The sequence below is a fragment of the Macrobrachium nipponense genome, chromosome 5 (genome assembly GCF_015104395.2).
Source record: "Macrobrachium nipponense isolate FS-2020 chromosome 5, ASM1510439v2, whole genome shotgun sequence".
Taxonomy (NCBI): domain Eukaryota; kingdom Metazoa; phylum Arthropoda; class Malacostraca; order Decapoda; family Palaemonidae; genus Macrobrachium; species Macrobrachium nipponense.
In genome coordinates this window covers 81,131,536-81,148,289 of record NC_061107.1, presented here as the reverse complement: position 1 = coordinate 81,148,289, position 16,754 = coordinate 81,131,536, and the positions used below count along the sequence as shown (strand labels likewise).

At 36.6% G+C, this 16,754-nt stretch overlaps 1 protein-coding gene across 1 annotated transcript in view; it reads right to left on the bottom strand.

The window, feature by feature from the left end:
- LOC135215460 (chorion peroxidase-like) overlaps positions 1 to 16,754 on the bottom strand; it is a 43,078-nt gene that overhangs the window by 21,431 nt on the left and 4,893 nt on the right. Inside the window, 2 exon segments of the mRNA XM_064250185.1 lie at positions 13,790 to 13,990; positions 15,429 to 16,071. Of these exon segments, the coding sequence (XP_064106255.1) occupies positions 13,790 to 13,990; positions 15,429 to 16,071 (844 nt within the window).

The following is a 16,754-nucleotide window of genomic DNA, read 5'->3' as shown; positions in this document are numbered from 1 at the left end:
TCCTTGTACGGATCACTCAAAAAATATCAAAATACGTCCTTATACGGATCACTCAAAACCTAACAAAATCCGTACTTGCACGGATCACTCAAGACCTATCAAAATACGTCCTTGTACGGATCACTCAAAAGCTATCAAAATCCCTATTTGAACAGATCATCAAAAGCTATCACGTCCTCCTTATACGATACTCAAAAAATATCAAAATACGACCTTATACGGATCACTCAAAAACTATCCAAAATCCATCCTGTACGGATCACTAAAGACATATCAAAATACGTCCTTGTACGGATCACTCAAAAGCTATCAAAATCCCTATTTGAACAGATCACTCAAAAGCTATCAAAATACGTCCTTATACGGATCACTCAAAAAATATCAAAATACGACCTTATACGGATCACTCAAAAACTATCAAAATGCGTCCTTGTACGGATCACTCAAAACCTATCAAAATCCGTCCTTGTACGGATCAATCAAAAATTATCAAAATACATCCTTGTAGAAACACTGAAAAAATATCAAAATACAGCCTTGTACGGATCACTCAAAAAATATCAAAATAACGTCCTTGTAACGGATCACTTAAAAAATATCGAAAATGACGGCCGGTGGACGGATCACTCAAAAATTATCAAATTATGTCCTTGTACGGATCACTCAAAAAAAATCTAAATACGGCCTTGTAGGGATCACTCAAAAAATATAAAAATATGTCCTTGTACGGATCACTCAAAACATTTCAAAATACGTCCTTGTACGGATCACTCAAAACCTATCAAAATCCGTCCTTGTGCGGATCACTCAAAAACTATCAAAATACATACTTGTACAGATCACTCAAAACCTATCAAAATCCGTCCTTGTATGGATCACTCAAAACCTTTCAAAATACATCCTTGTGCGGATCACATACATATCATGTCAAAATTACGTCTTGTAGGATCACCTCATTAAGGATACATACTTGTATGGAGCACTCAAAACCTATCAAAATACGTCTTTGTACGGATCACTCAAAACCTATCAAAATCCATTCTTACACGGATCACTCAAAACCTATCAAAATACGTCCTTGTACGGATCACTCAAAACCTATCAAAATACATCCTTGTACGGATCACTCAAAAACCTATCAAAATACGTCCTTGTATGGATCATTCAAAAATTATCAAAATTATCCTTGTACGGATCACTCAAAACCTATCAAAATCCATCCTTATACGGATCACTCAAAACCTATCAAAATACGTCCTTGTACGGATCACTCAAAACCTATCAAAATACATCCTTGTACGGATCACTCAAAACCTATCAAAATCCATCCTTGTACGGATAACTCAAAAAATATCAAATTCCGTCCTGGTACGGATCACTCACAACCTATCAAAATGCATCCTAATACAGATCACTCAAAACCTATGAAAATACGTCCTTGTACGGATCACTAACAACCGATCAAAATCCATCCTTATACAGATCACTCAAAACCTATCAACATCCGTCCTTGTACGGATCACTCAAAACCTATCAAAATCCATTCTTCTACGAATCACTCAAAACCTATCAAATAGGTTCCTTGTACGGATCACTCAAAAACCTATCAAAATCCTCCATGTATGGATCACTAACAACTTTCAAAATCCATCCTTATAAGGATCCTCAAAAATATCAAAATCCGTCCCGTACGGATCAATCAAAGCTATCACAATCAGTCCTTATACGGATCACTCACAACCTTTCACAATACGTCCTTGTACGGAATCCAAAATTAATCATTGTACAATTACTCAAAACCTTTCAAAATCCGTCCTTATACGGAATCACTCAAAAAACCTTTTCAAAATCTGTCCTTGTAGGATCACTCAAAAAATATCTAAAATTACGTCCCTTTAAGGATCACTCATCAAAATACCTCCTTGTACTGAAAATCCCATCACTATCATCGGTCAAATGTATGGATCCCCTCAAAAAAATTCAAAAATACGTCCTTGTACGGACCACTCCAAAATCAAAAAATATCATAATACGTCCTTTGTACAAGATCACTTCACAAAAACTAACAAAAATTACCGTCCTTGGTACGGATCACTCAAGACCTATCCAAAATACATCCTTGTACGGATCATCCCTCAAAACCTATTCAAAATATCAAAATATGTCCTTATACGGATCACTCAAAAACTATCAAAATTCGTCCTTGTACGGATCACTCAGACCTATAAAAATACGTCATTGTATAGAACACTCAAAACCTATCAAAATCCGTCCTTGTAAGGATCACTCAAAAAATATCAAAATACGTCCTTGTACGGATCACTCAAAATATATCAAAATACGTCCTTGTACGGATTACTCAAAAAATATCAAAATACAGCCTTGTATGGATCACTCAAAAAATATCAAGATACGTCCTTGTACAGAGTTAACTCAAAAAACTATCAAAATACGGCCTTGTAAGGATCACTCAAAAAATATCAAATTACATCCTTGTATGGATCACTCGAAAAAAAAATCAATATAAGGCCTTGTAAGGATCGCTCAAAAAATATCAGAATATGTCCTTGTACGGATCACCTCAAAACATATCAAAATCCGTCACTGTACGGATCACTCAATAAATCCTATCAAAATACGTCCTTGTACGGATCACTCAAAAACCTATCAACAAAAATCAACTCCCTTATACTGATCCACTCGAACCTATCGAATTACAATCCTTCGTACAGGATTCATTCAAAAACCTATCAGAATACGTCCTTGTAAAGATCACTCAAAACCTAATCAAAATACGTCCTTGTTTTACGGATCACTCACAACCTATCAAAATACGTCCCTTGTACGGATCAACTTAAAAACCTAAGCTAAAATACGTCCTTGTAACGGATCACCTCAACGAAACTTATCAAAATAAAATCCATGTTTACGGATACCCCCACTCAAAAAATATCAAAATACGTCCTTGTATGAATAACTCAAAACCAATCAAAATAAGTCCTTGCACGGATCACTCAAAAAATATCAAAATACGTCCTTGTACTGATCACTCACATAAATATAAAAATACGTCCTTGTACGGATCACTCAAAACCCATCAAAATCCATCCTTATACAGATCACTCAAAACCTATCAAAATACGTACTTGTATGGATCACTCAAAACCTATCAAAATCCGTCCTTGTACGGATCACTCAAAACCTATCTAAATACGTCCTTGTACGGATCACTCAAAACCTATCAAAATGCATCCTTATAAGGATCACTCAAAACCTTTCAAAATACGTTCTTATACATAATACTCAAAACCTATCAAAATCCCTCCTTGTACGGATCACTCACAACATATCAAAATTCATCCTTATACTGATCACTCAAAACCTTTCAAAATACGTCCTTGTATGGATCAATCAAAACCTATCAAAATCCATCCCTGTACGGATCACTCACAACCTATCAAAATATGTCCTTGTAAGGATCACTCACAACCTATGAAAATCCATCCTTATATGGATCACTCAAAACCGATCAAAATCCATCCTTATACGGATCACTCAAAACTTTCCAAGATCCGTCCATGTATTGATCACTCAAAACTGAACAAAATACGTCCTTGTACAGATCACTCAAAACCTATTAAAACCCCTCCATGTAGGGTTCACTCACAAAATATCAAAATCCATAGTTATACGGACGGATCACTCAAAACCTATCAAAATACGTCCTTATATGGATCAATCAAAACCTATCAAAATCCGTCCTTGTACAGATCACTCAAAACCTATCAAAATCCGTCCTTATACAAATCACTCAAAACCTATCAAAATTCGTCCTTGTACAGATCACTCAAATAGCTATCAAAATCCGTCCTCGTACGGATCACTGAAAGTCTATCAAAATCCGTCCTTGTAAGGATCACTCAAAACCTATCAAAATCTGTCCTTGTGCGGATCACTCAAAACCTATCAAATTACGTCCTTGTACGGATCACTCACAACCTATCAAAATCCATCCTTATACAAATCACTCAAAAGCTAGCAAAATCCGTCCTTGTACGAATCACTCAAAACCTATCAAAATCCATCCTTATACTGATCACTCAAAAAATATCAAAATCTCTCCTTGTACGGATCACTCACAACCTATCAAAATCCATCCTTATACAAATCACTCAAAACCTATCAAAATAAGTCCTTCTAGAGATCACTCACAACCTATCAAAATACGTCCTTGTACGGATCACTCAAAACCTATCAAAATACGTCCTTGTAGAGATCACTCAAAAAACATCGAAATACGTCATTGTACGGATCACTCAAGAAATATCAATATGCATCCTAGTACGGATCACTCAAAAAATATCAAAATCCGTCCTTCTACGGATCACTCAAAAAATATCAAAAGACATTCTTGTACGGATCACACAAATCCTATCTAAATACGTCCTTGTACAAATCACTAAAAAAATATCAAAATACGTCCTTGTACTGATCACTCACAAAATATAAAAATACGTCCTTGTACATATCACTCAAAACCTATCAAAATCCATCCTTATGCAGATCACTCAAAAACCTATCAAATTACGTACTTGTACGGATCACTCAAAACCTATCAAAATCCATCCTTATACAGATCACTCAAAACCTATCAAAATACGTCCTTGTACAGATCACTCAAAACCTATCTAAATACGTCCTTGTACGGATCAATCAAAACCTATCAAAATACGTCCTTGCACGCATTACTCAAAACCTATCAAAATACATCCTTGTACAGATCACTCAAAACCTATCAAAATCCGTCCTAGTACGGATCACTCAAAAAAAACCAAAATCCGTCCTTGTACGGATCACTCACAACCTATCAAAATCCGTCATAGTACGGATCACTCAAAAAAAAATCAAAATCCGTCCTTATACGGATCACTCATAACCTATCAAAATCCGTCCTTGTACGGATCACTCATAACCTATCAAAATCCGTCCTTGTACGGATCACTCAAAACCTATCAAAATCCGTCCTTGTACGGATCACTCACAACCTATCAAAATCCGTCCATGTACAGATCACTCAAAACCTATCAAAATACATCCTTCTACGGATCACTCAAAACCTATCAAATCCGTCCTTGTATGGATCACTCACAACCTATCAAAATATGTCCTTGTATGGATCACTCACAACCAATCAAAATCCATCCTTATATGGATCACTCAAAACCTATCAAAATCCATCCTTATACGGATCACTCAAAACTTATCAAAATCCGTCCTTGTACGGATCACTCAAAACCTATCAAAATCCGTCCTTGTACGGATCACTCACAACCTATAAAAATACGTCCATGTACGGATCACTCACTACCTATCAAAATCCATCCTTATATGGATCACTCAAAACCTATCAAAATCCGTCCTTGTACGGATCACTCACAACCTATCAAAATCTATCCTTATACGGATCACTCAAAACCTATCAAAATACGTCCTTGTACAGATCAATCACAACCTATCAAAATCCCTCATTGTACGGATCACTCTCAAAATATCAAAATCCATCCTCATACGGATAACTCAAAACCTATCAAAATACGTCCTTGTATGGATCAATTAAAACCTATCAAAATCCGTCTTTGTACAGATCACTCAAAACCTATCAAAATCCGTCCTTATACGGATCACTCACAACCTATCAGAATCCGTCCTTGTACGGATCACTCAAAACCTATCAAAATACGTCCTTGTACGGATCACTCACAACCTATCAAAAAACCCATCCATATACGGATCGCAAAATCCATCCTTATACGGATCGCACAAAACCTATCAAAATACATCATTGTACAGATCACTCAAAACCTATCAAAATCCATCCTTATACGGATCACTCATAACCTATCAAAATCCGTCCTTGTACGGATCACTCAAAACCTATAAAAATACATCCTTGTACGGATCACTCAAAACCTATCAAAATCCATCCGTATATGGATCATTCAAAACCTATCAAAATACGTCCTTGTGCGGATCACTAACACCTTATCAAAATCCATCCTTATACAGATCACTCAAAACCTATCAAAATCTGTCCTTCTACAGATCACTCACAACCTATCAAAATACATCCTTATATGGATCACTCAAAACCTATCAAAATACGTCCTTGTATGGATCAATCAAAACCTATCAAAATCCGTCCTTGTACAGATCACTCAAAACCTATCAAAATCCATCATTGTACAGATCACTCAAAACCTATCAAAATCCGTCCTTGTATGGACGACTCAAAACATATCAAAATCCATCATTGTTCGGATCACTCAAAACCTATAAAAAATCCATCCTTGTACGGATCACTCACAACCTATCAAAATTGGTCCTTGTACGGATCACTCAAAACCTATCAAAATACATCCTTATACAGATTACTCACAACCTATCAAAATCCGTACCTTGTTACGAATCACTCAACAAAACCTAATAAAAATCCGTCCTTGTATGGATCAATCAAAACCTATCAAAATCCGTCCTTGTACGGATCACTCAAAAAAAAATCAAAATCCGTCCTTGTACGGATCACTCACAACCTATCAAAATGAGTCCTTATACGGATCACTCAAAACCTATCAAAATCCGTCTTTGTACGGATCACTCAAAACCTATCAAAATCCGTCCTTGTATGGATCACTCAAAACCTATCAAAATCCGTCCTAGTATGGATCACTCAAAACCTATCAAAATCCGTCCTTGTTCGGATCACTCAAAAACCTATTCAAAATACATCCTTCTACGGATCACTCAAAAACCTATCAAAATCCGTCCTTGTATGGATCCACACCAAAACCTATCCAAATTTGGTCCTTGTACGGATCACTCAAAACCTATCAAAATACATCCTTATACAGATTACTCACAACCTATCAAAATCCGTCCTTGTACGGATCACTCAAAACCTTATAAAATCCGTCCTTGTATGGATCACTCAAAACCTATCAAAATCCGTCCTTGTACGGATCACTCAAAAAAAAATCAAAATCCGTCCTTGTACGGATCACTCACAACCTATCAAAATGAGTCCTTATACGGATCACTCAAAACCTATCAAAATCCGTCTTTGTACGGATCACTCAAAACCTATCAAAATCCGTCCTTGTATGGATCACTCAAAACCTATCAAAATCCGTCCTAGTATGGATCACTCAAAACCTATCAAAATCCGTCCTTGTTCGGATCACTCAAAACCTATCAAAATTCGTCCTTGTATGGATCCCCTCAAAAACCTATCAAAATCCGTCCTTGTATGGATCACTCAAAACCTATCAAAATCCGTCCTTGTTCGGATCACTCAAAACCTATCAAAATACATCCTTCTACGGATCACTCAAAACCTATCAAAATCCGTCCTTGTATGGATCACTCACAACCTATCAAAATATGTCCTTGTACGGATCACTCACAACCAATCAAAATCCATCCTTATATGGATCACTCAAAACCTATCAAAATCCATCTTTATACGGATCACTCAAAACTTATCAAAATCCGTCCTTGTACGGATCACTCAAAACCTATCAAAATCCATCCTTGTACAGATCTCTCACAACCTATCAAAATACGTCCTTGTACAGATCACTCACAACCTATCAAAATCCATCCTTGTACAGAACACCCACAACCTATCAAAATCCATCCTTATATGGATCACTCAAAACCTATCAAAATACGTCCTTGTACAGATCACTCACAATCTATCAAAATCCATCCTTGTACAGATCACTCACAACATATCAAAATCCATCCTTATATGGATCACTCAAAACCTATCAAAATACATCCTTGTACGGATCACTCAAAACCTATCAAAATACGTCATTGTACCGATCAATCAAAACTTATCAAAATCCGTCCTTGTGCGGATCACTCAAAACCTATCAAAATCCGTCCTTGTACGGATCACTCAAAACCTATCAAAATCCGTCCTTGTACGGATCACTCAAAAACTATCAAAATACCTCCTTATACAGATCACTCAAAAACTATCAAAATACGTCCTTGTACGGATCACTCAAAACCTATCAAAATACGTCTTTGTCCGGATCACTCAAAAGCTATCAAAATATGTCCTTTTACGGATCATTCAAAACCTATCAAAATACATCCGTGTACGGGTCACTCAAAACCTATCAAAATACGTCCTTGTACAGATCACTCAAAACCTATCAAAATACGGCCTTGTACAGATCACTCAAAAACTATCAAAATATGTCCTTTTTAAGGATCACTCAAAACCTATCAAAATACATCCGCCTAAGGACACTCAAAAAAACCTCAAAATATCGATGTACGATCCCTCAAAATCTATCAAAATCCGTCCTTGTATGGATCACTCAAAACCTATCAAAATCCGTCCTTGTACAGATCACTCAAAAACTATCAAAATACGTCCTTATACAGATCACTCAACAACTATCAAAATACGTCCTTATACGGATCACTCAAAACCTATCAAAATCCGTCCTTATACGGATCACTCAAAACCTATCAAAATCCGTCCTTGTACGGATCACTCAAAACTTATCAAAATCCGTCCTTGTACAGATCACTCAAAAACTATCAAAATACGTCCTTATACGGATCACTCAAAACCTATCAAAATACGTCCTCGTACGGATCACTCAAAACCTATCAAAATACGTCCTTGTACGGATCACTCAAAAACTATCAAAATACGTCCTTATATGGATCACTCAAACCTATCAAAATACGTCCTTATACGGATCACTCAAAACCTATCAAAATACGTCCTTATATAGATCACTGTAAAACTATCAAAATACGTCCTCATACGGATCACTCAAAACCTATCAAAATACATCCTTATACAAATCACTCAAAAACTATCAAAATACGTCCTTATACGGATCACTCAAAACCTATCAAAATACGTCCTTATACAGGTCACTCTAAAACTATCAAAATACGTCCTTATACGGATTACTCAAAACCTGTCTAAATACGTCCTTATACGGATCACTCAAAACCTATCAAAATATGTCCTTAAACAGATCACTCAAAACCTATCAACACTCAAAACCTATCAAAATACGTCCTTTTATGGATCACTCAAAACTTATCAAAATACATCCTTATACAGATCACTCAAAAACTATCAAAATACGTCCTTATACAGATTACTCAAAAACTATCAAAATACGTCCTTATACAGATCACTCAAAAACTATCAAAATACATCCTTATACAGATCACTCAAAACCTATCAAAATGCGTCCTTATACGGATCACTCAAAACTTATCAAATACATCCTTGTACAGATCACTCAAAACCTATGCAAAATGCGTCCTTGTACGGAGCACTCAAAACTATCAATACGTCCCTTATACGGATCACTCAAACCTATCAAAATACGTCCTAATACGCATCACTTCGAAAACCTAATTGCAAAATTACGTCCTAGTACAGATCACTCCTTAAAACTATCAAAATACGTCCGTCATACGGATCACTCCAAAAACCTAGTCAAAAATACGTCCTTATACCAAATCACTTCACAATCTATTCAAAATCACCATCCTTGTCTTACAGATCACTTGCAAAAAAACCTATCCAAAATACATCTTGTAACAGATCACTCAAAACCTATCAAAATGCGTCCTTGTACTGGATCCACTCAAAAAACTATCAAAATAGCGTCCTTATACTGGATCACTCAAACCTATCAAAATTACGTTCCTAAATAATCGGCATCCTCAAAACTCAAAAAAAAAAAAAAAACTTCAAAAATACGGTCCTAGTTAAACAGATCACTCTAAAACTATTCAAAATACGTTACCTCATACGGATCACTCAAAACCTATCAAAATACGTTCCTTATACAAATCACTCAAAAACTATCAAAATCCATCCTTCCTTGTTACCGATCACTTCAAAAACCTATCAAAATAAATTAAGTCCTTGGTACGGAACAAGGAAAAATCCAAACCCTTTTTTTTTTTTCAAAAAAAAAAAACCTATCGAAATTACGTGTCTCCTTGTACGGAGCACTCAAAAACCTATCAAAATACGTCCTTGTACGGCACAACTTAAAAACAAAATATCAATACGTCCTTATTTGGACGGATCACTCAAAACCTAGCAAAATACGTCCTTCCCTCTAACGGATCACTCAAAAACCATATTCCAAAATACATCTTTGTACGGAATCACTTCAACAAAACCCATCAAAAATTTACGTCCCTTATTACGGATCACTCAAAAGCCTATCAAAATACGTCCTTATACCGGATCACTCAAAACCCTATCAAAATACGTCCCTGTACGGATCACTCCAAAAAACCTATTCAAAATCCGTCCTTGTACGGATCACTCAAAACCTATCAAAATAACGGTCCTTGGTATGGATCACTCAAAAAACTATCAAAAAATACCATCCTTATAAAGATCACTCCCAAAAACTATCAAAAATATGTCCTTTTTACGGGAATCACTCAAAACCTATCAAAATACATGCCGGTAACGGAATCACTCAAAACCCTATTTTTTTTCCCCCCCCAAAATCCGTTCCTTGTACGCGGATCACTCAAAAACCTATCTCCAAAAAATTCGTTCCTTGTACAGATCACTCAAAAAGTATCACAAAAGACGTCCTTATCACAGATCACGCAACAAAAAACTATCCAAAAATACGTCCTATTAAGGATCACTCCAAAACCTAGCAAAATTCCCGTCCTTATACGGAGCACCTCAAAACAAAACCTATCAAAATTCCGTCCATTGTATGGATCACTCAAAACCTTATTCAAAATACGTCCGTTGTTACAGATCAAACTCAAAAAACTAGCCAGAACTACGGTTCCTTATACAGATCACTCAAAAACTATTCAAAATACGTCCATTATACGGAGCACTCAAAACCTATCAAAATACAATCCGTTATACAGATCACTCCAAAAAAACTATCAAAATTACGTCCTTTATAAAGGATCACTCAAAACCTATCAAAATTAGTCCTCGTACGGAATCCACTCAAAATAAAACCTATCAAAAATACGTCCTTGTACGGATCACTCAAAAACTATCACCAAAATACGGGTCCTTATATGGATCACCTCAAAAACCTATCAAAAGACGTCCATGATACGGATCACTCAAAACTATCAAAATACTGTCCTATTGTACGGATCACTCAAAAATATCAAAAAAAATAACGGGGGGGGGGGTTTTTTTTCCCCCCCCCCCCCCCCCCCCTTATCAGGATCACTCAAAAACTAATCAAAATACATCGTTGATACAGACTCACTCAAAACAAAAAACTATCCAAAAATACGTCCTTATAACGGATCACTCAAAACCTATCAACAAAATTCGTTACCTCGTAACGGATCAACTCAAAACCTATCAAAATAAAATACGTCCTTGTAAAGGATCACTCAAAAAACCTATTCAAAACTTAAGTCCTTATATGGATCACTCAAAACCATATCAAAATAGTCCTTATACCGGATCACTCAAAACCTATCGAAAATACGTTCCTTATTATAGATCACTGTAAAAACTATCAACCAAAATATGTCATTATACGGATCACGCAAAACCTTCAAAATCAAAACAAATCCTTATACAAATCACTCAAAAAACTATCAAAATAAAAACGTCCTCAGACGGATCACTCAAAACCTATCAAAACAAACGTCCTTACTACAGGGTCACTCTGTTAAAACTATCAAAATACGTCCTTATACGGATTTCTCAAAACCTGTCTAAATATGTCCTTATACTGATCACTCAAAACCTATCAAAATATGTCCTTATACGGATCACTCAAAACCTATCAACACTCAAAACCTATCAAAATACGTCCTTTTACGGATCACTCAAAACCTATCAAAATACATCCTCATACAGATCACTCAAAAACTATCAAAATACGTCCTTATACAGATCACTCAAAAACTATCAAAATACGTCCTTATACAGATCACTCAAAAACTATCAAAATACATCCTTATACGGATCACTTAAAACCTATCAAAATACATCCTTATACAGATCAATCAAAAACTATCAAAATACATCCTTATACGGATCACTCAAAACTTATCAAAATACGTCCTTGTACGGATCACTCAAAACCCATCAAAATACGTCCTTGTACGGATCACTCAAAAACTTTCAAAATACGTCCTTATACGGATCACTCAAACCTATCAAAATACGTCCTTATACGGATCACTCAAAACCTATCAAAATACGTCCTAGTACAGATCACTCTAAAACTATCAAAATATGTCCTTATACGGATTACTCAAAACCTATCTAAATACATCCTTATACGGATCACTCAAAACCTATCAAAATACGTCCTTATACGGATCCCTCAAAACCTATCAAAATACGTCCTTATACGGATCCCTCAAAACCTATCAAAATACGTCCTTATACGGATCACTCAAAAACTATCAAAATACGTCCTTATACAGATCACAAAAACTAAAAAAAATCAAATACGTCCTTATACAGATCACCTCTAAAACTATCAAAATACGTCCTTTATACGGATCACTCAAAACCTATCTTTAAATACGTCCTTATACGGATTCCCTCAAAAACCTATCAAAAATACGTCCTTATACGGATCACTCAAAAAACTATCAAATACGGTCCTTATACAGATCACTCAAAAACTATCAAAATACGTCCTTATACAGATCACTCAAAAACTATCAAAATACGTCCTTATACAGATCACTCTAAAACTATCAAAATACGTCTTTATACGGATTACTCAAAACCTATCTAAATACGTCCTTATACGGATCACTCAAAACCTATCGAAATACGTCCTTATACAAATCACCCAAAAACTATCAAAATACGTCCTTATACGGATCACTCAAAACCTATCAAAATACGTCCTTATATAGATCACTCAAAACTATCAAAATACGTCCTTATACGGATCACTCAAAACCTATCAAATTATGTCCTTATACAGATCACTCAAAAACTATCAAAATACGTCCTTATACAGAGATCATCAAAAAAAACTATCTCAAAATACGTCCTTATACAGATCACTCAAAAACTATCCAAAATACGTCCTTATACAGATTCACTCAAAAACTATCAAAATACGTCCTAATACGGATTCACTCAAAACCTATCAAAATAACGTCCTTATACGGATTACTCAAAAAACCTATTAAATACGTCCTTTATACGGGATCACTTCAAAAACTATTCAAAATACATCCTTTATACGGATCACTCAAACCTATCAAAATAACGTCCTTATACGGATCACTCAAAAACTAATCAAAAATACGTCCTTTTATACAGAATTCACTTCAAAACCTATCAAAAATACGTCAATGTCAATTGAAAGATGATTTAGGGCAGGTGAGATCAGCTCGATTCTCTTTGTCTCGGAGAGATTGATTGATTGATTGATTTATAGGTTTTAGGCATAATGCCAAGCACTGGGACATTTAAGGCCACTCAGCGCTGAAACGGAAATTGACAGTAAGAGGTTTGAAAGGGTGTACAGGAGGAAAACCTCGCCAGTTTGCACTACTAAACCAAAAGTATTAGGAGAGGGTGGAATTAAGATGAAGAAAGAGAATATGAAAGGAAGTACAGTAAAATACGTCCTCATACGGATCACTCAAAAAGTATCAAAATACGTCAATGTCAATTTAAGGATGATTAGAGCAGGTGAGATCAATCTCTCCCGTCAAAAATGTATATGAAAACGCTCAATATATTTACCTTTCTTGGAAGACTCTCGTTGCTTCGATTTGTATCAAACCACCACGAGCCATCATAGTAGAAATTGGGTCCGTTCTCCTGAAGGCGGACTGGTGCTTCAGGGAAGGGTCATCCTCACTGAAGGTGATGTTTGCGGCTTCCATTGCTGCTTCTATTTCGTCCTTTTTCTCCAGCTGGGTTTTTCCTTCTACTAATCCCGCTCTGCGGAGGAGGGAAAGAGATGATGGGGAAGAGTGATGCAAACGATATTTTTCTATATTACCGTAAAGACAAATAATGTCCACTCTAGGAGATTCCGTGAAATCGAATTCTGTTCGCCATTATCCATTAGTTCACAGAGGAAGGTGAGGTTTAGTTGCCTAAATTATCGCAAAAACTAGTCAGAAAAAGGGAAAGAAGTTTGTTCGGTTTGTTTGTTTGTTTGTAAAGTGTTATAACGTTGCATGGAGCCAGTGGTTATTATTCAGTAACGGGACCCACGGCTTTACATGACTTCCGAACTACGTCGATAGTAAACTTCTATCACCAGAAATACACATATCTAATTCCTCTGAAAGCCCGAGAATCCAACTCGCGTCCGCCGAGGTGGCAGGCCAAGACCATACCGATCATGCCACTGGGTCGAGAAGGTTGTTCGTTTAAGAGTTAAATTTAATAGCGTGACTCTGTAGTTTTCCAACAGTACTACACGGATTTTGAAATAACATGCTCTCCTTACTTTTCTTTCCTTGTCTGTCGTCAAGCCAACAAGCCTCAATGAAACTGATGTAAAGAAAAATCTCATCCCTTGGTAGGATCAGGTGTAGGTTTACCCTCTGGCCATATGGTATTCTGATTTTCGTTTGTTTGTATGGTATTTTTAACGTTGCATGGAACCAGTGGTTATTCAGCAACGGGACCAACGGCTTTACGTGACTTCCCAAAGTAAACTTCTATCACCAGAAATACACATCTCTCTCTCACCACTGAATGAAATGCCCGAGAATCGAACTCGCAGCCACCGAGGTGGCAGGCCAAGACCATGCTGACCACGCCATTGAGGTGCTTATGGCATTCTGATGTCTCTGGTGAGGTTCTTATTGATTGTCGACCGTCACGAACTAAGCCATAAACTTGTCAGATACACCAAGTGGCAAACCTCAAGCGAAACTAGTGTCAATGTCCACAGCAGTTACAAAGCAAGATTACGTTAATAATTTATCGATCATTTCAAGAAAATTACATTTATAAAAGTCTCCTAAAGAATGTCATCTGAAATCTACTTGGAAAACGGTCCATCGGCCCGAACAATCTTCGGGCATCTTATGAAATCAAACGTGAACGTGATAATTGTAATAATAACCTAACAAATACATATTACTATTTTGAGTTTTATTCAAATGCTTATTAAAAGCAAACGTCCACTTCATCGTTTTACAACCAATCGTTAAGTCACTGAAAACGTTCAATTTTCATTGATAACTTTTAATCAAAGTCTAACACGAAGGTGAAAACATATGCACTTTCATACCACTTCAAAACAACCAGTCCGTTTCATACTATCAAAACTGAAAAATCACTTTTTCAGTTTTGAATGATCAAGGACCAAAAAGAATTTAATACAATATTAATGTTGTGTCTAAAGACACTGCGGACTTACTTCTGTTGAGGTGCTGTATCCTGGCTTACGAGTTGAAAAACACTCTCTAATGCCATTTCCTTTGCGAATTCCCTCGCCAACGAAATCTCTTCATCTGTGACATTAGTAAAATTCACTGACCCCCTGATAGGATTATCTGGTGGTGTTATTACTTGAGTAGTTACTTCGGGAGTTGTGGTAGTGCCTTCAGTAGTGGAGGTAGTGCCTTCAGTAGTTGTTGACCCATGAATGGAGGTTGTGTCTTGAGGAGTGGTGGTAGTGCCTTGAGTAGTTATTGACCCAGGAATGGTGGTAGTGCCTTGAGGAGTGGTGGTAGGGATTTGAGGAGTGGTGGTAGGGCCTTGAGAAGTGGTGGTAGGGCCTTGAGGAGTGGTGGTAGTGCCATGAGTAGTTGTTGGCACAGGAGTGGTGTGCTCGGTAGTGAAGGTAATGCCTTCACTAGTTGGTAACTCGGGAGAGGAGGTAGTGGTTTGAGTTGTTTGCGCAGAACGGGTAGTACTCCCGAAAAAAGGGTCTTCAATAATAACTTCTGTAGGAGAAAGAATATCACTGGCTTGTCTTTTCTTTCGATCACTGGCTTGCCTTTTCGTTGCAACTTTTGGCTTGATAAATTCCACGATGACTTCCATATACCAAGAAAAATCTGAAAAAAAAATTGTTAACCATTGTTGATTGCAATTCTACATACAACAGTACATAGCTTATCCATGAAACTCTAAAAGACTACGAAATTTGTATATGTTCCTTTCTTGCCCAAACCATAAATCCTTCCTCCAATACTATTCCTTCTGCTGCTATTAAGTTCCATCGAAACATCTGTTCCCCGTGTGCGCGAAAATAGGTCAGGCCATCAAACATTTCTCTCCCCTCTCTTTGTTAACATCTCAGCACTCAGATCTTATCTCAGGGATATGGGTTCTAAGCTCTTTCTTCCCAGTCATCTACTATATCACAATGATTTATATATTTAACAGTAGTAGCTCAAAAGGTGGTTTCCACCGTTTCTCTTCCCTCTTAGTATTTCTCCATACAATCCAGGACTCTGGTAAATACATTAAACCTTTTACAGACAAACTTTACCCATTAATCAAAGACCTCTCAAGGGACTATTTACTTTTAAGAGCAGGGGCTAGTGGTACTGGCCACTTAATGACTTTTTCTAGCCTAGGCAAAAGAAAATGAGTGAATGAAAAAGAGAGAGAGAGAAGATAAGCTGGACTCAACTATCATAAGCCCTCAAAGATTTTACGGATCATGTCAAGATTAGAGAACCCACTGTTTTTCTAGACAATGTTATACCACGTTGATATGTATGTGTGTGTATAT